The sequence below is a fragment of the Aedes aegypti genome, chromosome 1 (assembly GCF_002204515.2).
Source record: "Aedes aegypti strain LVP_AGWG chromosome 1, AaegL5.0 Primary Assembly, whole genome shotgun sequence".
Taxonomy (NCBI): domain Eukaryota; kingdom Metazoa; phylum Arthropoda; class Insecta; order Diptera; family Culicidae; genus Aedes; species Aedes aegypti.
The window spans coordinates 208,619,346-208,645,383 of record NC_035107.1 but is presented as its reverse complement, the minus strand read 5'-3'; the positions used below and the strand labels follow the sequence as shown (position 1 = coordinate 208,645,383).

At 38.0% G+C, this 26,038-nt stretch overlaps 1 protein-coding gene across 10 annotated transcripts in view; it reads left to right on the top strand.

Annotated features, from left to right (window-relative positions):
* The window catches only part of LOC5570245 (serine/threonine-protein phosphatase 2A 56 kDa regulatory subunit epsilon isoform), a 219,532-nt gene that overhangs the window by 189,116 nt on the left and 4,378 nt on the right, over positions 1 to 26,038 (top strand). For all 10 annotated transcript variants that reach the window (XM_021857396.1, XM_021857393.1, XM_021857392.1 and 7 more), the window contains 2 exons: positions 19,889 to 20,222; positions 20,290 to 20,519. In XM_021857396.1, coding sequence (XP_021713088.1) covers positions 19,889 to 20,222; positions 20,290 to 20,519 — 564 coding nt within the window. The remainder of the gene's footprint in view (positions 1 to 19,888; positions 20,223 to 20,289; positions 20,520 to 26,038) is intronic.

Sequence of the window (26,038 nt, the reverse complement as noted above, 5' to 3'; positions counted from 1 at the left end):
TCCGGAAGGAATCGTCGGAGAGATTCCTAAGGAAATTGTTGGATGACACCCTAAAGGAATTCTTGGAGGAACTTCTTAGAGCAGTGTTTCCCAAACTTTATTAACTTTCGCCATCTTTAGGCTAATATTTTTTTTGGATTCGCCACTTTAATTTATGAAACACATATGTATGCCAAAAAATGTCTTCGATTTGCATATCCCTTAATATTGTCGGTTATCGGACAATGATTAAAAACGATTAACTGAACAGTATTTTATACAGTCGACTATCCACATCTCGATATCTCACCCTATGTCGATGAATTCTTCGGTCCTTTTATTCTGCATATAATTATCCTCTCCATGTGTCGATATCTTCGTCGATCGATGTACTGGCCATAACTGCATATTTGTCACATTCGACATTTTTGAAAATTACGAGTTTGTACCGGGGAGAGTTATCAAATGACAAATACTTTCGATCAACTTACCGAATTCTATGAGATTGTTCTAGAACATTAGAAAAAAATGCATAGTTGTTTTGTCACATTGGAAATTGTAACCGCATAACAGTCACATTGAGATTATACATGAGCCTCATAATGTAGTAGCAACAAAATTTCTATTAGAATTATTTTTTGACTACTCTTCCTATATGCAACATGAGTTGTACAAAATTTCAGCCTCAAATAAGCAATTATGGGTTCATAGTGATTTTTTGAAATTCTAGTTTCCTCCAATACTGCAATGAAATGCAAACTTGGTATATCATTTACTAAATGCCTACTTTTGTCGAATGTTACCAATATGCAGATATGGGTAGTTTAGTCTTGTAGTTTTTTCATTCCTAATTTTCTTTCCGTACGTCGCTATGCCCATTATCAAAGGATACTAGTTCAAATTTTCGTGATTCAAAATAATATAGGTGCATAAGATGACGTCTACTTGTTTATTATTTTGCCTATTTTCCTTCGTATTTCAACGCAATCAACGCATGCTTCGTTAACTGTTTAAGGTTAACGTCAACGAATTAACGGAATGACGTTAATCGTTGATTAACATTAACAACTCTGCTTTGTACGCATATTTATCGATCTACAGCAAATTGTTAACGATTTTCTTTTAATATTTCGATAGGTAATCTCAGAATAACATATTATGAAAAAAATATGTGAAGAATAGAATCCATTTTATTACAGCAGTGTTGCCAATTTTGATGATTGTCAATGTACTTTGAATGGTCTTCTAAGAATGAAGCAATTATGTTTCTATTGTGCTTTAAATGTGACATTGGAACTTAATAAGTAACTCTGTGAAGGCGTAAGTTATTTTTCATATTAATACTATATTAGCACTTCCGTCAGGACCAAAAAACCAAAAAAAAACCAAAAAAATCTAATCATATCAGTTCCTTTCAAATTTAAAATATTTTTCTCTAAAAAATATAGGGGAAAAATGATTTTATGATATCTGTAAAATTGTTGCTCCAAAAATGATTCGATTTTTACCATCAGGCTTCTGATTGATGATGTTTTATAAGAACAAGCCTTTTATGAAAATAAAAAATATAAATTGTCGAATTTTTCAGCCAATTTTTAACAATCATTGGTTTTGATAAACTCCAAAAATCGACCGTTCTAATCGTTGTTCCATATTCGTGTGAAATTTAATTATTTTGGATATTTTTTATTATCACAACATTGTAAAATACTAGTCGAACGATGTACAGAAACCCGATTGAAATTTCATTAATAAATTAAAAAGTTACAGCATGTACAAAGTGTCCATTTTTTAAAATGAACAGTCCTTAATTTCAAAATTCCATACAAAAAAGTTCCTGGTATTCAATATTGAACATTTGGAATAATTTCTTAAAATTATCAGATAAATGTTTTGAACTTTCAAAACATGTTATCTGTGTTCTCAATGATATCAGTGATTTATCTTTTTGATTGAGATAAAATCTCAAATGCCGATCATTCACATGATATGGAAAAAATAAATGCATATTACAAAAATTTTGTTTTTGACAATCATTCAGTGTTTTCTATCATAATTTTAAACGGAACATGCTTAGAGCAGTCTAAGATAAAGGAAATCATGAAAATGGTTTAGTTTAGAATTGATTCTCCTTCAGATGCATTAGTAATAGTTTCTTGTTGTATAGTTGTACTTGAGTGTGTTCTTCAAAGGTTATAAGTAATTATTTTCAACTGCTCCCATGTCAGCTTTTTCTAGATTTTTGCTCCCTAATTTCTGTTTTACAAATTTTCGCCCCCTTGGACCTGAAAATCGTCCCTAGAGGATTCATCGGGTTATAACTGACGGAATCCTAGAGAAAACCCTAGTGGTACCGTAATTTCGGGTGAAATTGATCATTTTTCACGGTTTTTCTAGTATGTTTTCTATAATGCCAAACAATTAAATGCAGGAAAACAAGTACGAAGGTGAGCCTCATCGACTTATGTACTGTAATTTTCTAACAAATGTCATTTTAGTGTTAACAAATACCTCTAAAATAAAAAATCAGAGTATGTCATTTCGGGGTGAAATTGATCACTTGTCAATGCCATTATTGTTAGTTTCCAAAACAACTCTATATGATAAATTTGAGCTCCCTGTATCCGAATATGCTGGTAAAATTCTTAACAATGCAATATTTGTATAAATAACGAGTAGTTAAATTTCAAGAATTACGCGGAAAACGCCTAAATGTATGCAATTTTTTTAAGGAATTCATTGATATCTAACAGAAATTCAATTATTTCAACCATATTAGCTAATTGGTACGAGTTTTGGTGATGAAATCTGGATTGGGGATATATCTCAAGCATCCTCACAAACTTTCAGGTTTATACCATGTTCAAATCCTTGCTCATAAATAGAAGTTCATAGGTGTTTGTCAATACTGCACTGTGCATGATTTTGAAATTTTACGTTATTTTCATAGTAATAAACATTCTTTAACGCAAAAAACTTCACAACACACTATTCGACAATAGTTACGACAATAGTTACGACAATCAACGTTCATTTACTGCAGCTTACATTGATATTTGTGCTCCATTACGAATAAATAAAATCGTGTGATACGATGATCAATTTCACCCTTCTGATCAATTACACCCGATTCTTGAAAAAAAATTATGGATATATTATTGATTGCTAGAGAAAACCCTGACGGTTTTCCTTACAATTCATTGGATATATTCCTGGAGGAAAAAATGAAAGTATTTCTGGAGGAATTTCTGCAGGAATCTCCGAAAGAATCACCGGAGGAGTTACAGGAGGTTACTAGACAGCTCCTATACAAATCCACGGAGAAAAAGATAAAAATATCCTGAAGTTTATCCAAATTTCAGGAGGAGTCTTAGAAGCTATTGCAAGCGGAATTCAAGCAGTAATTTATGGACGAATCCTGAAAGATATTCCTCTACCTGAAGGTATTCCTGGAAGAAACCATGAAGTTAATCCTAAAGAATCCCTGGAGCTATTCTTAGTAGAATTTTAAGGTTATTTCTTGTGTAGTTCGTGGAGGAAACCTTGGACGTATTTTTAGAGGAATCCTCAGAGAAACTCTTGGAGGTATTTCTGGAGAAAATGCTGAAGGAATGTAATTTAAGGAATTCTTGGAGGAAGCTCTGGAAGTATTTAACGAGAAATCCTTGTAAATTTTTCTGTATGAGTGAAGAACTAGCCATATGTGTTAAAATTCACGTTAATAAAGAAAAAAAAAAATTGTAAATATTTCTGGAGGCATTCAAAGAGGTATTCCTGATAGAATCTTTGGAAGAATTACTATTAAAATCTTTGGAGGAAATTCTGAACAAATCCCTAGTGGAATTCCTAAGAAAGAGTGCTAGGTGAAATCAGCGAAATTTCCGAAGAAATTTTAGAGGAGTTCCTAGAGGAATCCTTTGATGTATCTCATAGGAAATCCCTGAAAAAAAATTTGCCAGAATTTACCAAACAATTTCTGGAGAAAATCCTGGAGAAATTCAGAAAATAATTCTTGAAGTTGTATCAGGGGTAATTCCTAAAACATTGCTGAAGGATGTTTTGCAAATATTCCTTAACGAATTCTTGGAGATATTCAGATTCTTCAGAGCGTCGAAAACCTCCTTCACTAACCTGCGATCGATTTAAATAAGGCCGATATCGTCCACAAGACCAAGGACCATATGTGACCGTAGGCCTTTCTTATCCGAGTGGTTAGAGTCCGCGGCTACAAAGTAAAGCCATGCTGAAGGTGTCTCGGTTCGATTCCCGGTAAGTCCAGCATCTTTTCGTAATGGAAATTTCCTTGAGCTGAGAATCAGGCTCTGTCCCAATGAGGACGTAATGTCAAGAAGAAGAAGAAGTGTTATTTCTTTGCTCGCCTGATCTCCTAATATCACCCTGGAGTGCAATGTTGAACAGTGAATTCCAAAGTGCGTCTCCTTGCTTCCATCTAAATTCACACACGACATTGACACCTCGTCTCCAATCCAAACAGATGGTGAGTCTGCTAGTTATACTCCAAGAATTTATCTAAATCATTTGCAAGATGTATCTGGTAATATCTGGTTCGTTGTCGGATCGGCCCTCCCAAAAACCAGCCTGGCATTGGCTGACAAAGGATTCCTCCTCCCTGGGAAATTCCTGAGAACATTAACTGAAAGAATTCCTGAAGGAATTTGTGGACAAATTCTTGGAACAACTTGGAAATTTTCTGAATTAATATTTTCATCTGGATGCAGTAATCATGCTTTTGTTTTGTGTGAAAAGCATTTAATTGAGATCATGAGAAAAATTAAGAATATTGTGTAATAAATCTTCACTAAACAGAAATACCTATAAATAAAAGAAAACCCGAATCTAATACTATATTATTTAATTCCACTAGAGTTTTTTTTTCATTTATTTAATATTGCAGTGCTTTTATGACTGTCCTTAAGCTACATGCTCATTTCCAAAGAATTTCAGAGCTGGGAGGGGTCTCGTGGACTTTGGCCCATATAAAATATTTAAAACGTATATGCCTCTGTTCATATACACATACAAAACAGCAACTATGGCTGAGAAAACCTTTCAGTTAACAACTATGTAAGTGCTCATAAGTACACTAAGCTGAGGAGCAGGGCTCTGTCTCAGTTGGAACATAACGCCAGAAAGAAAATTAAGATCATATTGTCTACAAAACAGAAACAAGTGATCAGTGGGAGGGGGTGTGTTTGAGGGTCAACCCTCCCTCCCTCTCCACCTTAGTGGATTTTGGAGTAAGTTTTTGGTGTGAAACTACTTGAAATACGAAAAACGCTCATAAAAGCATGTTTGGCTTATTCAGTTTTGAAAATGTGAATTGAATTTTATTTTTTAAAATTAAACATTTGGATTTGAAATTAAAATTAGTGAGAGGCTTTAGTGATCACCAAAGTTCTTGATAGTGAGACATACTATTAATGAAATATTGTTCATCCCAAAAAAATTTTTGGCTACGTGTCGTGTTTACACTTTCGCCCTCTTGGAGGGTTGACAATTCGGAGGTTCTGTTACTAAAATGATGATGGATATTTCCCTTTACGAAATTTTACAGGCTTGCCATAGTGACGACCATTAGCATCCGTAAATTGCTGTGGGAGCTTTAAATAACATGAAACTAGTTTTGTTTGAAAAATGACATATTCTCATATTTCCGGGTTTTGGTGGGTTTCCAGCAGGTATTTTTTTTAAATTTAATTCGTGTAAAATCATACACATTTATGCCTTGAATATGTTTCATGAGTCAAATTTCAAATGATTTTGCCATCGCTAGAGTTACAGTTAACTTGATGATTAAAACTTGACTAAAGTTTGGAAAGAGCTTCAATTTCTAATTGTGACTGTGACTGTTTTAAGTTTAGTTTAATACATTTAATCACAAAATTATATTCAATTTGATTCCTAATTTTCCATCTATTAGAGCAAACTGCAAATATTTCAAATGTTATCGTTCAAAATTAACACTTCTCTTGGTTTTTAATTCAAATTTTAAAAAATAAGACTCAGTAACTCAATAGAGAGAGAGAGAAAAGAAAATGAAATTTTGAACTACAAATTTTTGGGTACTGATCTGATTACTATTTGATTTAGAGCATAACAAAAGGTTTATTTATATTTTATTATTCTTGTACAAGAACCGCATCAACCTGCTTGATAAAATTGTGTCGTTTTCGTTCAATCTATCATAAATGATTTCAATAATGAAGTATAAATGTTGGAATTTGATAAATTATTTGATTTTTTTTTTTCAAAATATTTGATTTCGTATTACAAACATTGCAAGGCTTAAGGCTTTTTTAAGAAAAGTACTGATCTACAAATTGTGACTTTTAATTGTTGTGACTGCACAAAGAACCTATTAAACTGCCAAAGTCTCAATTTAAAAAGAAATTCTTAAATTTATGCAGTTATTCTATTATTTTGCTGGATAAAAGAAGAACAAAATGATGTGGTTGAACCGTCTTAAGCCATCCCAATTTTTGTAAAAATATCCACTTTTTTGCGTCGTTCGTCTCCCCTGAGCAATTTTCTGGATACGATACTGCAAGTTATATGAAATATTACATGTAGGTCTATTATTTGATTTTATAAAAATAGTTAACTGAGATATTATTGATCTATTGAACATAATTTGTAAGCAACCATATACAGAAAACCAAGCTGTAGTAGGATAGACGGTCACTAATTTTGTGAGATATTTCATCCTGCTGCTCCAACAGTTCACGCTGAGCATGAGTGCGATACCTAAATTACGTTATTGAACCTAAGAATTCACCTCGCTCGTGCTGTGTATCACGGGCGAGGTTTACTTGGTAGTGTTGTACTTTTACAACGGCGTGAATGGCACGTCATAAATTCTACTCTCCCTTGTCCACCTCTATGTAATTAATAGACGACCTAAAACCCTTCAAAATGCATCAAAAGTTCCACGTCATAGGCGAGAAATGCATAAATTGAGTCCTCGCTACACGCGCAAGCGCACCCCCCATCTGCTCTGCACCGTAGCTCAGCTACTAGTGCGAGGAATTTAAAAGGATCAGGCTTTATGAACACACTTTCGCTACTGCGGTGGTCGTGCGGCGACCGCACTAAATCTATTTATGCGACTGTTTGCAAACCAAACGCCGCGAAGAGATGAGAAAATGGCGCACTTCATTTCCACTTCGCTTCGGCACGACCGACATCTGTCGTTTCCGAGCACTCATCCACACGCGGAGGCATCAACACACGAACGGACGAACGAATAGAGTTATCAGCCGATATTTATTTTGATTTTTTTGCTCTTTGAAGCACAACTTTCAACATGATATTGTGACGAATCTACAAGAGATACACTTTTGCTCTCAAAGACACTTTGGTAGCTAACAAGTTAATGCATATTTTGTAGAAGAATTTTTTTAACATTCATTACGATAATTTTAATAAAATTCATAAAAATACGTCGAAAAATGCTGATTTTTCCGTCACTTTTTGCAAACTTTTCGTAATTTGAGCCTTTGAATCATTTTCTACAAAAATTACGTCCAAGAAACTAAGATAGATTAGATCATAAGCTTTCGATTCATGCGCTGAGATTAAATGCATGACGCATAGTTGATTAGATATGAGGTTCCAAAGATGAACAAGTTGAAAATCTTAAAATCGTGAATAACTCACTTAGCAGTGATTTGCGACCCTATGTTCCATGGGCACTTTTTCATATCTCATGGAGACCTATCTACCCTCCAATTATTAAAAACATGGAACCAAACACCCTGTATATATATATATATATATATATATATATATATATATATATATATATATATATATGTATATATGCAAGAATTTCTGGGATTCTTCCAGGAATTTCTCCAAACATTCTTCCAGGATCTGTTTCTGGAACTCTTCCATAAATATTTCGAAATGGTTACGGAGATTTCGTCAGGAATTTTCAAGCGATTTCTTCTGGTATTCCTTAAGAGATCCCTCTAGAAAATCTTCCAGTGACTTCTCTGCAGAGATATATTCAAGCCTATCTCCAGGAATTACTCAAAATATTTCCCTAGTGATTTTTACAGAATTTCCGCCGATGATTCTTCTACGGATACATTCAAAGATATCCCCATCCCCAAGTAGTCCACCCGAAATTCGTGCGAATTTCCACCAGCAATTCCTCCAGGGATTTCATCATAAATTCCTCCAGGTGTTTTAAAGCTCACGAATTCCTCAAGGAATCTGTCAACAATTTCTTCCATGAATTCTCACAGTGTTACCACCAGGAAAATCGCCACATGACTTACTCCAAGTATTTCTTCAGATAATCCTCCAGTAATTCCTAAGGAATTTCTCCTGGGATTCGATCTTGGCCTCCAAAAAATCCTCCGGGATTTCCTCCAAGAGTTCCTCTGGAATTTCCTCCACAGATTCTCCCATGAATTCCTGCATGAATTTAATCTAAAATTATCCTAAGAACTTCTCCAGGGATTACATTGGGAAAATCTCTTCGAAAATTCCTCCAGTAAAATCTCTACATAAATTTTTTTTTGGTTTCAGTGATTCTTCCAGAGATTTCTCCTGGAATTTTTCCAGAAACTTCTCCATGAATTCCTCCAAGAATTATTCCAGGAATTCCACCAGAAAAATCTTCAGGGGTTTTCAAGCGATTTCTCTGCGGATTCCAACAGCACAATGATTCTTCCTGGGATACCTTCTAGGATTCCTCATGAGAAGCCTCCAGTAGTCCTTCAATAATCAACTTAGATAATCCATAGTCGAAAAGCATGTTTGGTGTTCCAGGAATTTCTCCAGGATTTCCTCCAGAGATTTCCTCGAGAATTCCTCTATAGGCTCCTAAGAATTTATCCAGGAATTTACCAGGGAATTCCTGTTGGGTTTATTCTAGTTTTTTTTTCAGGAGTTACTGCAGGGATTGTCTCAGGAATCCCTACAGAACCCAGGGATTTTTCAAAAAACTTTTTCAAAAAAGTATTTTTATGAGAATCTCAAAAAAATCGTAGCGAAAAACCTTGGAATAATTCTTATTCTTTTGATGAAATCCCTGGTGGAATCTATGAGTAAACCTCTGTAGAAAATTCTAGCAGAATTATCGGAGGAATCTACGGAGGATTTTTGGAGGCCCAGAACGAATCTCTGGAGAAATTTCAAGAACAGTCCATGGAAAATACCTAAAAAAATCTTTAGAATGGTTCATGTAGCCTTTTTCTTGGAGGTATCCCCGGGAGAATTCCTGGATGAAACTATTGAGGAATCCCTATGAGAATTCATGATGTTATTTCTTGTAAAATATTTTGATGAATTGCTGATGGAATCTTCGGAGCAATTCCTGGAGCGATTCTCTGAGGAAAACTCAGCAATAATTCCTGGAGGAATCTCGAGAAAAATTTATGGAGAAATATAAGAAATAATCCTTAAAGAAATTGTCGTAGTGTAACCGTGAGAAAGCCTTGAAGCAAAAATCCCTGTAAAGATTTGCCTGAAGGAACCCTTGGAGGAATATCAGGAGAAATCACTAGAAGAATATTTGGAGGATTCTCTGGAAGAATCCATGAAGTAATCTCTGCAATAATTCCTGGAAAAGTTATCTGAGAAATCCTTGGAGAAATTCCTGGATTCACTAAAGATATTCTGGCAGAAACTCCTGGTGAATTCTTTTGAGCGTGGGTCAGTTTTGACCCGTGATCATAATGTGTCACATTTTTTATGTTCGATAGAAACAGGAAATTTGCCAAAAAATCTATATAAGTTCGCTTTTGTTTTCATAATTCGAAACCAGTTATTAACTGAAATCAGAGGTTTGAAAAAGCAGCCCAAGTTTATATTCGTCCAATAAAAAATGAGAAGAAGCAAACAATTTGAAAAGGGCCTAACTGCAATCTGTAATCTAAATCGATTAGTCACTAATCTTATCAACATCTACGTTCATGTTCAGAGATATCCACACGAACACATAAAACGCGTTTTAATGACTGATTTCGGATAAATTTTGAAAGGGTCTATCTCTTTATGAAATACCTGAAAAGGTTTAACTGAAAATTGCCATCCAAAGTAGATTGGCCCTTTTGTACATTTTTTTTTCTCATTTTCCCCGATACATTACCATTATTTTGTGTGTTTTTTTACATAATCGTTCAATATTGTTCCATAATTGTGCAAATCAGCTTAATTTTCGATAAAATTGACTAATCGTAAAAAGGTCTAACTGAAACCTGATACAAAGGACCAATCTGCAGGGGCCTAATTGGAACTATGCTATCCCGACGGGCCTTACTGCTGAATCCTAACTGGTTTGGAGACTCGTGAAAAGGCCAATCTGCAGCTGATGTTTAAATTCTATCATTTCAACGAGTTGTTGTACTATTTGAGATTTTAAATGTTATGAGCCACGTAATAGACTATAATCAGTGTCGAACTGAAGCATGATGCTAGTTAAAAAGGGAATTGGTTTGAAATAGGATAAACCTTCATCCAGCCATGCTGAAAAACACACCTTATTATGCATAACTTTTTTGTTTTGTGTTGTGGATTTTGTTCAAATTTGTAGAACTAACCGAAAAACTCTTTTACTGTAGTTAATAATCCGAAAAAAATGGGAATATGGTCCAGGTGGTTCCGGAGTTATTTCGAATTGTCTTGGGCTATCAACATTGGCAATATTATCCATTTAACGGATAACTTAAGAATCTGATGAGCTAGAAGGTTGGTGTCTACGGCATATTTGTTCAGCATATCGAGGTGACAAACCTATTTGGGAATTCATCTGCTAGGTGGCACTAGTAAGATTTTTTTCAATCTTTCATATCTCAATAATCTGATGAGCTAGTGTCTTCGGCCAAGCTGTTGCGCCAGGAGTGGGCATGTGGCACACCATAAAATATTAAAATTTAACGCTATTTTGCTGTACGATGAAATAAATCCATAACACACTGTTTGTCTGTGATTATAGCTTATGAGGATCTTGAAATATAAATGTTGTTAAAAAATATTATTAAGTTATTTAATACTAATCACCTTGAGAGAAATAAATATAAAAAAATGTTATTAGCAGATGCGGATGAATTTCCAATCATATTTTTCACCGCCCTTGATCCGATAAAACACTTTACCGCAGACACCAAACTTCTTGCTTATCAGAATTCGAGATACAAGAGATTTAAGAGAATTTATTACTATTGCCACCTAGTGGATAGTTTTCTGCTTGTTATTGCCACTAACCATTTAACTCATCTAGATTTCTAAAAATAAAAGTTTGAAAAATGTTACTAGCGCCAACTATTGGATGAATTCCCACTTATGTGTATTACTTTGCTGAAGACACCAAACCTCTAACTTTTCAGGATCTTGAGATACACAAAATTGAAGAGAATTTGTTCCTAACGCCACCTAGTGGAATAATACTCACTCATTTTTGCCACTGCCCTGATAGCCCTTCATATGCTGAACTATTTTGCTGAATACACCAACCTTCTAACTTACAAGGATCTTCTGATATAAAAGATGGAAGAAAATTTGCCACCTATTCCCAATCAGCTTTGTCACTGTCAGATAGTGCTTGATCTGCTGAACAATTTTGTCGGAGACACAAACCTATTTACTTATCAGGATCTAGAGATAAGGTAGATTAATGAAAAATGTGTTGTTAGTGCCAACTAGTGGATAAATTCCCACTTCTATTTGCCATCAACCTGCTAGTTCATCAGGATATCGGAAAATGTTACTAGCGCCACCTAGCAGATGAATTCCGAGATTTGTTACAGTCGGATAGTCATTGATCTGCCGAACAACTTTGCCGAAGACACCAAACTTCTAGCTCATTAGATTCTCGAGATTTAAAACATTGACGAAAAATTGTAATTGCGGAAAACACCAACCTTCTAGCTCATCAGGTTCTTAGAATAACCGTTAAATGGATGATATGGTACCCCAAGACAATCCGGAATAACTCTGGAACCACCTGGACCATATTTCAAACGTGTTCAAATCATAATCTTGTGGAATTTTTCGGTAACTTCTGAAAAATTGTACAAGATCCATTAAGAAACAAAAAAGTTGGCTGGATGAAGGTTGAAAACATTAAATTTCGAAATATTTGCATGATAATTCACTCCACTTTTTTGCAGGAATTCACATAATGTTGTCCGAAATGAAGATAAGTAAATCGCGGACACCGCCGTTTTTTTCTCTTTCATAATTTCTTACAAATATTTAAAACTTGAATGTTTGGCGCACATATATCTCATTGGCAATTTATCTTGCCTTTGTAAAATAATAATTTCGATATCATTCTACGAATTGGGAATATTTATGTTCTATAATATTCTCGAATATGCTGCTAAATAGCTAATGTAGTGCTCCATAATTAACAATTGTAATGTTCTAACATTCTAATGAACAGTTGTAGTGCTTTTAAGTTACTGTTGTAGCGCTCAATAAAACATATCAATGCGCTTTATATGATACTTTTAGTTTCGAAGTCACTATCTTGATCATTTTAGTCACTAAATTCACTTTGATTTTACTACCTGACCATTACCACCCCTGCTAGAATTAGGTAGGACTAAATTGGTGTGATTGGATCGCCCGTCTTGGTCATCGTCGCCGTCGTCGTGGTGGGTCTATTTATTTTATGAATCAAATCGGGCGGACCGTTCGATCCGATACAGTGGCGCTCTTCTGTCGATGTGTGTAAGCCGTGACCATGCGCACTTTAGGTGAAGTCATTCCGACTTGAGTCAGAGAAAGAGTACCCAACTCTGAGGCGAGAGAGCGCCACGGAACGTTCTCCGAAGCGGGGCGAAATAGCGGTGAATTCTGCGGGTTACTGTTTTCCTTTCTGCTTTACGTTGGTATTTGCAACCCAAAAGATGTGGGTGGTGTGTTGGAACTCACTGTGTGCTGAAATAGAATTCGTGTAGGTATGCGGTATAGCAGATGTGGAGACTTTGAATACATAGAAACGTAGCGTAAGGAATGGCTGGTTGTCGTTGTCTATCGTCACGAGATGCTGTCAAAGCAGCAGAGCAATACAGCTTCACGAATTCTGAGATGGTTTTGCTCGCCAGCAGACGTCTCTCACTATTGTTCAATTATTGGTAATTACGATTGATTGGATCAATTTTTATGTGACTGTTAAAAAGATCTTGGTGGAACGAATCGATTGCTTAATTTTAGCTGAGAGTTTGAGATACGTTTAATAAGGAGATTGATATGTATATGGTCCAAATATCGAAAATTATTCAAAAAATGCCTTGCACAGATCCACAGATATCATGAAGATTTATAAAATTATGAACAGGGTTTCCTTACCAAGAAGTGTTCAAGCATATTTTTGACTATAGTCTATAGACTTTAGGTTCTTGCAGATTGTATTCGAATTGATCGTGAGCATCAAGCATGACTGAGCCTTTTCAAAGACTGATAAAGATTGTTTGTATTGTGAAATTCTAAGAATACTCGGGGAAATTATGCATTGTTGGCTGTTCTGTTCTCTTCCTCATGTGGAGTTTTTTATCGGCCAAGTCGTCTAAAATTTGGCAGTGATGGAATGACTATGTTGATGCCAAATACCTTCTAAGGATTAGCATTGAACAATTCATACACATCCTAAACAATCTATCTAAACTGTCTATTTTCGACCATCCCTGATTCTCTACTCACTTTTTTGGGTAATCTAAACATCTAAAAGTTGATCTCAGTGCCGGATCTGAACAGGAATGAACAAACAAATACATGAGTTTTTATCAAGGTTGAAACAGTCGACAGCTGCCCTGGCCTTGTCCTTGCAAGTGCTATACATAGAATGGGAAGGTGTGATTTATTGAACATCTACTTATGCAGAGAACTCTACGATCTCTCAGAAATGTAAGTCCTTACACACTTAAATTATTTCACCGACCTCAGTAAAATTTTTCGCCGAGAACCCAACAGCTGAGAATTCGGTAATTTTAACGCCGAATCTCGATACTTATTTTACCGAGATTTCGGCAATCCGAAATTTTTGCCGAGATCTCGGCGAACGTTACCGAGATTCGGTAAACGTTTACCGAGATCTCGGTAAAAGTTTTACCGAGAATCGTCAAATTATTACCGATATATCAGCTGTTGGGTTCTCGGCGAAACCGTTTAAGTGTGTAGAAACAGTTCGAGAGACGCTGTGGCATGGATGTATGGATAGTATATAGCCAATGCGCTGGCTGAAGATAGGGACAAACTCACCGAGATTCTACGGAAAAGCTCTGCAATTCATCGTTCTTCTGGTAACCACCGCAGGCTCCATGGGTTGAATTCTGAGAGAATTGAGAGTATCTCTCATTCATCGCTCTCTGTAACAATCATAATCCGCAACACATCATGAGAGTCAGTTTATCGTCTACTGCTACACTGTCCATAACTGCATATTTGTAACTATCGACAAAAGTAGACATTGAGAAAATGGAATACCAAGTGTGTATTTTATGGCAGTATGGGAGAACACAAAAATTTCTAAAAAATTCCAGGAACTCAAAAGTGCTTATTTGAGGCTAATATATTGTACACCTTATATCGCATACTAGGTGAATAGTCAAAAAATAATTCTAATAGAAATTTCATTGCTATTACATTACGAGGCTCATTTATAATCTCAAAGTGACTGTTATGCGATTATTATTACCAATGTGACAAAACAACTTGGTATTTTTTTCGAATTTTCTAGAACAATCTCACAGATTTCTGTAAGTTGATCGAAAGTATTTATCATTTGATGACCCTCCATGGTATTAACTCCAATTTGTCAAAAATGTCGAATGTGACTGTTATGCAGTTATGGGCAGTACAGCTCTGATTTTATCGCGGGGATAACAGTGCATGATGAAACCCATCTAAGCAAGCTCCAAAACTGAAGGGCAGTATTTCTATAGAATGTTGCCAGTAAAGTAAAATACATACCACAATGGTGAATAAGTGAGGTCGCAGGTGGTCCAGTATTTGCCACCCCAATTTTCATTACAAAATCAAAGTTTCTGGTCAGTTCTTGTATTTTTCCTGCTAAACATGAATTGAAAGCTTTTTTAGAGTATTAACAGTGTTCAAAAATCAATCGATTGATTTATAAAAACTATTTCTCCGCGCTTTCCGGTGGCGAAAACTGGTACACCTACCCTACCTACAAGAGGTATTTGGCATATATTTTCTGTGATTCTCCCAGAATCTCATTGAAATTTGATATAGGGGAAGCGGTGGCAAAATGAACAGGGGTGGTAAAATGAACACCGTGCCTTTTACCGAGAAAAAACAATTTCCAATAATTTTTCATCATGGACGGATGATTTAGAGCATAAATTGAAGTGTTCGAGTTGATGCGGAGGTCAATTGGTCGGCGTTAAGTCAGAGTGGACCAAGTGACATTTTGAATATTTTGAGAAAAATAGGCATACATTTTAACACTACAGTTTTTTAATTCGGTAAAATTTTGGCTCAATATTTCCACATATCTTTGTGTTATTTATAAACAATATAGGGTGTAATGATAATCATGAAAGTGAAATGGAGGTAAGGAAATTTCGCATCTTATGAAAGAATAATCCATTTTTTCCAAGTTTTGTACTTAGTCCCCTCTGACATAACGCCGACCAATTGAAGTGAATACTAAGTGAATTGAAGTGAAAACTAAGATTTTAGAAAACCACGTTCGAAAATACGAGCTGACGTAACTTTTAGCACGGAGGTTTTGAGGTTTTTCGGTGGGGTGAATATCGTTATGATATGATGTAAAAACTGATACCTTTAGATTTCTTTTGAACAAGTTACAATCATTTATGGATATATTTTCGGAAATGCAATGAAAATTTTCAAAAATATTTGTTTTGCTCACGTATTTTGCATGATGTTCATTTTACCACCAACAGCTAAAATGAACATTTGCTTCGTTTTTTTTTGCTAGCGATAAAAATATGTGAAAATTTAGCTACTTTAGTCTGAATTCGTGTCGCTACTGTAAATAACATCTCTATGTTTGATGTTGTGCGATAGAACTATTCAAATTCTTCGTTTTTCTATCAGAAACAATATGATTTCCTTACGGTGTTTATTTTACCACCCCTTCCCCTAGTCAATCTTCCTGGAAGAAGTCTCACAGGAGGCTTGGGAAGCTTCTTCCAGGAAGGTTGATTAGATGTTAGATTAGAGCTTTCCAAGCCTTATAGAAGAAGCTTTTCAAGCCTCCTGGGTATAGTATTCAAAGCTCCTGATAGAAGCTTTTCAATTTTTCTACAAGAAGCTTTCACAGTTTCCTAGAAAATCTTGTCAAGGTCCCTGGGACAAGTTTTACGAGCATTTTGGAAGAATCTATCCAAGTATAAACCATAACATTTTCTCACCGATGTCACCGGGTAAAAGACAAACAATCTCACCACAAGCTCGTCAAGGGTTCTCGCTAGATAACTACAAAGGTTTTATTCAAAACTCCGCTAGAGATCTCATTCATTAAAAACATTTTGTCCGCCGGAATGTACTAGGAGTCGAATCATACACCAAAGATTCTACAAGAAACCGAACAACAAGGAATCCACCTTGTATCTTGTCAGAAGTAAGTCAAGAAATGAGGAATCCGTAACAAAAAAAAAACGAAAAAACAAAAATAGAAGTGAATAAATACTTGATTTAGTTTACGTATACAAACAATAACTCATCAAGATTTATCGAGGATCTCATTAAAAAATGTACAACTCATTCCTATGACCTTCCTGAATGAAGAAGCTTTCTAAGCCTCCTGGAAATAGCTTTTAAAGTTCATTGAAAAAGCTTTCCAAGCTTCCTGGATGAAGCTTTCTAAGCATCCTGGTAGAATCTTTTCAAGCTTTCTGGAAGAAATTTTCCAAGCCGCCTGAAAGAAGCTACTCAAGCTTCCTGAAAGAAGCTTTCCAAGTTTCATGGAAGAAGCTTTGCAAGGTACCTGGAAGAAGCTTTCTGAACTCCCTGGATGAAGCGTTCCAAGCTTCCAGGATGAACTTGCTGGAAGAAGCTTTCCATACCTTCTAGAAGAAGCTCTCCAAATTTGCTGGATGAAATTTTTTAAACTTCCTGTAAGAAGTTTTCCAAGCTTCCAGGAAAAAGTTTTTCATGCTTCCTGGGAGAAGTTTTACAAGCTTCCAGGAAACTTCTTCATGCTTTCTAAGCTTCCTGAAAAAAATTTCTAAGCCTCCTGAAAAAGCTCTCCAAACGCCTCCTGAAAAAACTGGAAGAAGCTTTCCAAGCTTGCTGGCAGATGCTTCCTAAGAATCATTTAGAAATTTAACAAGTTCTTTACAAAACGCCCGGAAAAACCTTCCGAGAAAAACTTTCTGAAGCTTTTTGGACTAGCATTTTTGAGAAGCTTCCGGAAAGAGCTTCACAAATTTATGTAAGGAGCATCACAAGCACCTGAGACAAGCTTCCCAAGCATTTGAAAGTAGCTTCCCAACCTACTGAGAGAGCTCCTCAAATGTCCAAGGTTCTGGGGAAGTTTTGCAGGTTTCATGGGGAAGCTTACAATAAACAAAAAAAAACATACGCTATCTTCTAATTAATACACAACATTTTAAAGAAGCAAGATAAATGATCTTCAAAATCATTTAGGATAATCTTCCGCAACTTCTGTCTGAAGCTTCCTATTCTTCTTGGAGAAGCTTTCCAAGCTTCTGGAGGAAACTTCTCATGCTTCTAGGAAAGGTTACAAAGCTTCTGGGAGGAAATTTCAAAGCTGGAAGTAACATTCTAAGCTTTTCGGAGAAACTTTTTAAGATTCTGGAAGAAATTTATTTTTGCAAGCTTTTGCAACAATCTCTCCAAGCTTCTAGGGCAAAATATCCACGCTTTTGAGAGAAGCTTCCCAAACAACTGGCAGAAGCCTTCAGCCTTTGAAGAAAAGCTCTCAAAGCTCCTGTGAGAAGCTTTCCAAGCATTGAAAAATCCCCTTTATCAACAGGAATGCATCAAGGAAAGGAAAAGAGAGGATTCTACCAATAAAATATTAATCTTCAAAGCGGCAATTTTAAAATACAGTTATAAATATATGCACAATTTAATAATTTTCAATATTTTTCGCCCTACTTATTCTTAGCAAACGTCCTCACTGCGGCAGAGCCTGCTTCTCAACTTGGTGTTCAATGATCACTTCCACAGTTTAATAACTGAGAGCTTCTTTGACAAAGTTGCCATTTTCGCATTCGTATATCATGTGGCAGGTACAATGATACTCGATGCTCAGGGAAGTTAGGGAAGTTTCCATTACGAAAAGATCCTGGACCGACCGGGAATCAAACCCAGACACCTTCACCATGACTTTGCTTTGTACCCGCGGACTCTAACCATTCGGCTCCCTTGTACGTCAAAATTTTCCTAAGAATCTCATCATAAATGCTTGCATCATATCATACGAAACTTCACCAACAATTTTCCAAGGAATTCGTGAGTGATCCACTAAGGAGCTATGGATTTCAGTAGAACCTTCTGCCAAGCCTCCTCCAAGAATAACATGACGCATCCGTCGATTCCTAGATATCCACCAAGAATCTAGTTGTTATTTCTTCATGAATTTTGCAAGCATGTTAAGGCCCATGCAGGGATGAGAAAAGTACTGGAGCAAACATTTACCGCCTCTACATTTACATCTTTCTACACGACCATCAACATCCAAAGCAAACCATGACGGTTCAAAACAAAAAAATGTCACGGCTCTTCAAAAATGTAATCTTCTTCTTCCTAACGTTTTTCAACCCCGAATGCGAAATGACTCGAGCACAGTGGTGACACGATTTTTGCGGTTTTCGGGGTTTTGCATTTTTGCTCGATAAAGGCAGTATGAAATTGAACTTGTTTATATGTATCGTAACGGAATGATTATTGTCTTTCTGTTAGAGCTAATAGATTTCAATTAGTTGAAAACACAAGCGAAATATTAGCGATTGAATGATTTAACACTTTTTTCAATCATTCAGCTTGGAATGGCTGCCCGGAAATGGTCATAGTGGAGAGACAAAAACAGTCAAGCAGTGTGTGAACCGTTGGCAGCGCAACGCCTGATGGTATTGATGCTGCTGCTGCTTTGTGTTTTGGTGGAATGGCAGAATCGATGAACTGTGATGAATTGTGGTCACAGTTCCCAAGACTGGGCCCATGCATCTTTTAGGAAGTCTGTCAAGAAAATCTGTTGTTTCACCTGAAAATCCGTCGGCAATTACAAGAAGAATCCTTTATTAATTTCATAAGGAACTTGCCCAGTATACCATTAGCTTATTGCTTATATCCATAAAAAAGCAAAATAATCTATGGAATGCACATACCACTTGTTGATGCAACCATAATTTGGCCTTCATACTTACCCAATTACCATTCAAACCTACCAACAACGATGTAAAGAATCGTATGTTAAATACCTCGACAGTTTCACACCTCAACCAGCAGGTGTGGAGCAGGATAGGTCAGACAGTGCATCGGACTGTCGTTCCTGTTTGCTGACCATGCGATCAATTGTCATCGGTGCAAAATGATAAGCGCTACATATTTAGCATATAAATTAATTCCGCCTACCGTATTGTTCCTGCATTTGATGATGTCCCTCGCTTTAACGGCCAGGGTTGACCCAATTTGCGCTGTCGAGCATTGTTCGTCATCGTAAAGCACCTGCCATCGTATCGCGTCGAATGTCATTCGATTTTCACACTTGACTAAGATATGCGGAATGAATCGGAAAAATAACGCTAGGAAGACAAATCTAATTAAAATCTCATTTCTACTTCTAGTGAACAAGATTGGCTTTCATTGTCCTTCAAATGAGACCTTACAGCAGTTCTATCGATTCAACCAATTGATATCAAATGCTTTTATATTGGTGATTAACGTTTTGCTCCTGTCCCTTTCTTTCCTTCCATAGCATAATCAACGGCTTTGCCCTGCCGCTGAAAGCGGAACACAAGCAGTTCCTGGTGAAGGTGTTGCTACCGCTACACAAGGTCAAGGTGTTATCGCTGTACCATGCTCAGCTCGCGTACTGCGTGGTGCAGTTCCTGGAAAAGGACGCCTCGCTGACGGAACCGGTGGTGCGCGGGCTGCTCAAGTTCTGGCCAAAGACCTGCTCCCAGAAGGAGGTGATGTTCCTCGGCGAAATCGAGGAAATCCTGGACGTGATCGAACCGCCACAGTTCATCAAAATCCAGGAACCACTGTTCCGGCAAATCTCCAAGTGCGTCTCAAGTCCGCACTTTCAGGTACGTTTTTCGATTTTTTTTTATATAAAATTATCAAATAAAATTCCTACAACCGTCACAATTTTAGGTCGCCGAACGAGCGCTTTACTTCTGGAACAATGAGTATGCGATGTCGCTGATCGAGGACAACAACGCCGTCATCATGCCGATTATGTTCCCGGCCTTGTACCGGATTAGCAAAGAGCACTGGAACCAGACGATCGTGGCCCTCGTCTACAACGTGCTGAAAACGTTTATGGAGATGAACTCCAAACTGTTCGACGAACTGACGGCCAGCTACAAGGCGGAGCGACAGAAGTGAGTATCGTTGTTCAGGTCGTTTGCGAGTAAAACCGGTTACGTGTTAAGGGATGAACGTGATTTAGGGTAGTAACTGTAAATATGAATAATTCACATCTAAAAAAAATCAAACGAAATTTTGCGTTATGATTGTTTGCAAATGATTATTTCTCCGACGTACAGTTCCCTATATGGTTAATTAAATTTGGTTAATCTTTGGAAGTACATGCTATCACAAAGTTTACTACACTGTACATAACAGGGGACTGATACGGCTGTCATCCTGCATACATGTCGGCGCTTCCTCACATCGTTTTGGTACTTCACGTTTTAGTACCCACTTTCTGGTTGGTTTGCCTTAAACTTGCTCCTGATTTTCGAGTATACGGCTTATACGCTGCTAGTGTTAGATCTGGCAATTAAACTTATCGCACTTTATTTGATGTTTTACGCATCAGCGAGGTATCATTGATGTCCCCTACCCATAAAAAATATATGTTTTTCTCTTTCAAAACAAGAACACTGGACGACATGTTGAATCAATGTTGGGTTGGTAAATATTGGCTCATGCCACCCCCTGGTACGTCAGGAGCTATGACATGCCAAAGGTTGTGCTTTAAGGAAGATTTATTTGAAGTCCATGAGCAAATACTATGTTATCATCTCTACTTCTTATGAAGCAACCATCATATTTTACCGGGTTGTAATTCAGCTAGAATGATTGTTACGTTCAATATTTCACTTAAGTTTATATTATTTTATCATGAACTGTTGCCTAGAGTTTCCCCTGAAGCATGCCACAAAAAAACTGAATGATACTCCAAAAAACCTTTAAATTCGAGATGCAATTTAGGAAAAGCTCTCTAACTATGATTCTATGCTATGGTAAATTACGTGGTCGTGGCTATTCAAATGTATTTTGAGGTGATTATCACGGAGAGCCTAATCATAAAAGGCCAAATCATAAAAGGCCGAAGACATTCTAGCTTACCACAAAGGGCCCAAATCACAGAAAGCCGAATTACAGAATGCCGAATCGCAAACGGTCGAATCACAAATGGAATCACAGGAGGCTGAATTATAGTTGAAAATTACAAACCCAAAGAATAAAGCCCTAATATGAAAACGTCGAATCCTTGTTAAATTCGGTCATGTCATTTGGGTTTATTCTACGCGTGGCGTGAGGTGAGAATTGTCGGTCTCGTAATAGTGAGGTGACAATTCTCGTCTTGAGTGAAGTAACTCGCCGTGAAAATCAAATGGAGAGTCTCTTCACTCGAGTCGAGTATTGTGACCTCGCTATAGGAGATCGACAATTTTCACCTTATGCCACTCGTAGAATAAGCCCAAGTAAACAGGAGGAACAGGAGATCGAGGAACTGAGGCGGCACCTTTTGTGGTAGACTCATTTTGAGTTCCATGGTTGGATCATTGTTGGCATTCGCGATACCAACTGAAAATTCAACTCTGTCATTTTTTCATTTATTTAGTTAACATCTAAACAGATACACTGAATCAACAATTTCACGCCAGTACCAACCGGATCCGAAGCGAACACCATCTGTACAGGGTTGCTGACCGGCATTCTTGCAACATACCCTGCCCATCGTATCCTTCCAGCTTTGGCGAGTTGAGCGAGATGGTCCAACGTACTCGGCCTTCGAAGACTCCAAGTGCTTGCATGTCCTCCTCGAGCATCGTCCACGTGCCATGCCCTGTAACAATTTTCCTTTTAGGTGTAGGATTCTGTCCAATGGAGGGCAACGCAAAAAAACGACTGATTTGTTGTTGTATGCAATAGGCACGTGCGAGAAGAATGATACTGCATGTGCTGAGTTGTCTGCCGTCTTTACTTCTTCTATGACCGGAAATTTACGAAGTTCCAGTTCATCCGCTATTCTCGTTAGTGAGCCTTCAATGAGACTACAGGTTGCGCCACTGTCAAGGAGTCCTCAAAGCTCATGGCCCAGCACGGATATTACTGCGTATGGGCGGTTGTCGTTGGTATTTGTATTGATTATTATGGAGTCCGCCTTATAGAAAGAAGGTATGTTGCTTAACAAGGTAACGCTGTGTTGTATGGGAGACCCCACATCCTTTACTGTGAGTTCTCCCAAGTCCGGTTTCCCGGAACCTGAGAGCCGTTCTGTGTATCTAGTTGCCTCCACCGTAAGATGCAAGCGTCACAGTTGCGCGTGGTGCAGCCTTTTTCCCGCAACTATAGCAGAACAGAAAGCGCTTTGGGTTGGGGCATCGTGGATAGGTGTGACCTGGGTTTTCGCATTGCCAGCATACTATTGCGATTACTAGATCTCTGTTGGTACTTTCTCTAACCGGCGCTTCCAAAGCATTGTCGGATGATCTTCCTCTCCAGTGAGTTTGGGCCCGTATGGTATTCACCTCTTCCACCGTGTTTGACAACATCTCATTGCGATACGCCATGTCCTGCTGCAGCGCTTCTCGCTCTATGATCTCCACCGCATCCAAGTATTCTTCGAAACCTTGATTGAGCTCGATCGTGTTCATTTGCGCTGTCCCAAATTGTTGCCTGTTCAGGGGTGCCCGATTTGGATTGTCCATTCTGTTGATCGTTGCCCGCTGAAATACTGCTGGTTCTGCCCGAGGTCCTAAAGATCTTGCCGCTGTCGTAGGTCGTCCGCGATAGGATCGTGAAACTTCGAAATCTTTGCAAACTGTGACAAGCTCGCGAACGCTGCCAGATCTGGACGCTGAGGCGATTGGTGAAAAATCCGAATTGAGGTGTGACTTGACAATGAAGAGTTTCTCGGATTCGGATATTGCTGGATCCACGATTTCAAACGCCGCCACTAAGTCCCTGTAGAATGTTGTGAATGGTTCATTTGGTCCTTGGAATCGTTGGTATAGGTCCTGTTTCACGATCTCCGAATAGTTGGGAGGCAGAAATTCTTGTTTTACTTCTGTCTTGAAGATCTCCCAAGCTGTGAGGTCCAGATACGAGCGTGTGTACCATTGGAGCGCACGCCCTTTAAGGACATATAGGAAGGAATCCCTGTCATGGCAGTGAAAATGGCTTCCTCACATATACAAACGCATTTCTGAAAGTCCACATTATTTCTCAAAATATTTCACTTACCTACACTAAGTTCACTCCCAAATTGCTAACGAGACATCAGAACACTATTACCTTACGATTTCCGTAGTTTTAACACTAGTAGCTGATGGAAATTTCATGAACCGTGCTAATTTTCAACACGGACGTTTAACTTTGCTACAATTGTTTACACTTATCCGCCTGCGAACGAAGAACACTTTTCGCCTAATTTTACCACTTTCGCTAAACATAGAACCTCCTACACAGTTTACTTTCACTACTTGTTAATTAAAGAACAATTATTGGTGGATTTCTGATGAAAACAACTTAAAATTTCACCAAACCGTGCTAAAAACAATCACTTGATCACAACATTTCTTTTTTTTATTTTTCTAATTTTACGCCGGCTGCTCGCTTGCAGGGCTGTCAGATACGTTGATGGTTACGTACGACATCAAGCAATCATATTTAGTCGAAGGGGAAAAGACTCAAATTGAAGTAGCGATTCCTGGCAACAACGTCTTATCATTTATAATTTCACTATTACCAACAAATAGGAGAATATTTTTTGAGTACTACTACTTTTATACAGTTATTAGTGGATTCAAAGGAGTTTCACCTTAAGCAAGTGCTTGATTGAGCGTAGTAGGGTTTGCTCATCCATACCTTCGGTGACGGCAGCAGATGAAGACTTTGTTCTTGCTGGAAATCTCGTTGCCGTTGTTGCTCCCAATCCTCTTGCTGGCCTGGAAGTTGATTCTGCTGGGGCATCTGCTGTGCCTGTTGTGTCAAAAACTGATGCTGCTGCTGATTCGGATGCTGCTGATGATGCTGTTGATCCTGTGGCCGTTGAGGTTGATGTTGGTAGCATCTGCTGATCACATGGATGCTGCTCTTCGAATTGGTTCTGGTTTTCTGGCTGCTGCTGATGAAGTTCCATTGATTGTTGTGGATCTCTTTTCTCCTTGGCCTCGTCAATCTGCAAATCTTGTCGTAGCTCCTGCTGTAACATCTGTTGCTGCTTCGTGGCCTCGATGATGCTTGATTGCAACTGTGCAATTTTTAAACGCTTTAGTGTCTCCGATTCACTTGGAAGACCTTAAGGATTTATTTTCCCATCCTTATCTTCCGTGGACTCCTGCCAGAATTCGTCGATATGCTGCACCGCATTTCTAACCTTCTCCAGCGATTTTTTGGCGTTGGAAAGGATGGTCGGATCCGAAATGAGCGAAATCCTGAATTTGTAGTGCAGCAGTCTTGACTTCAACGAAATCACCTGGCTCTCTTTCCTTTGTCCGAACGCGGTGTTCAAGGCCTGTAGAATCGGAGAAAGCTTCGTCTGACAATGGTATATGCTGTCCATGTCCGACTTAACATACGATGAGCAGCTCGGTTCAGGTGCTCCATTGACCTCGTTGTCTAACAGTTGCTGCAGTCGCGAAAGCTTCCACTCCAAATTCTTTCGTCTCATCCCTGTCGTGTTCCGAACTAATAGTTCGAAATCTATTTCCTCCGGTGTAAGGTGATTCAAATCCATCTCGTCGGGTATGCTGCGCAGTGATGCGCTCTCTAATTCACTTGAAACTCACTGATCACTCACTTGACAGCACGCGAATGGCAAGACGCTAACGTGGGTTTTTAGTCTGGGCGCCAATGTAACAGTTTTCCTTTTAGGTGTAGGATTCTGTCTAATGGAGGGCAACGCAAAAATGCTAAATCTCTAAACGAAATGACCACTGAGGGAAAAAATGCTCAATCGGGTGGTATGCTCAAAGTTTTGCTATTCCGGCTAGCCACTCAAATTGTTTGAGACGTGCCAGCAGCCGATTGGCCAAGGCAATAGAAAAAGCAATGATCGACTCAATTCAAACTATAAATGACAAGGGAGGAAGTTGTTACTTAATGAAACTGACCGTTCATGATTAACTTATATCTATTCCTACGGAGATGAACCAGCCAAGGGCTGAAAATCTCCCTAATAAAGATAAATAAATAATTATATCTATTATACATACTTTTTCTGGCATTCGTCTTAAGCCTATCACGAACCCGTAGGGGCTGCCGTGGTAGAGCCAATATATTGGTAGGCTGCAAATAAAAGGCCTTCTGTTGAAGGGCCACGACGCATGGTTAGGTACCGTTGATCTGTAGCATGTTTGCCGGAATTTACCTGTTGAAGGCCTTGTCGTCCTTATGTTGGGAATTGGCTCAGCTTGTTCAAGCTTCACGGGGTTTACCAGCAGACACTATTTTGTGCGGCGTCCCGTTTCGTTTGGGCCCACTAGAATCGAGTGTGAACTGCTTTTGAAGCAAGTGATGTCTAGAACTCGCAATCTGGCCTATGTGGTTCCTAATGAGCACGCAAGAGTGGTTTTAGAGCATGTAGTTTTAAAAGCTTTCGCATTACCTGTTTGTGCGAGATGGTATTGCTCACTGACCACTGGCACGTGGTCAGCACATGGTG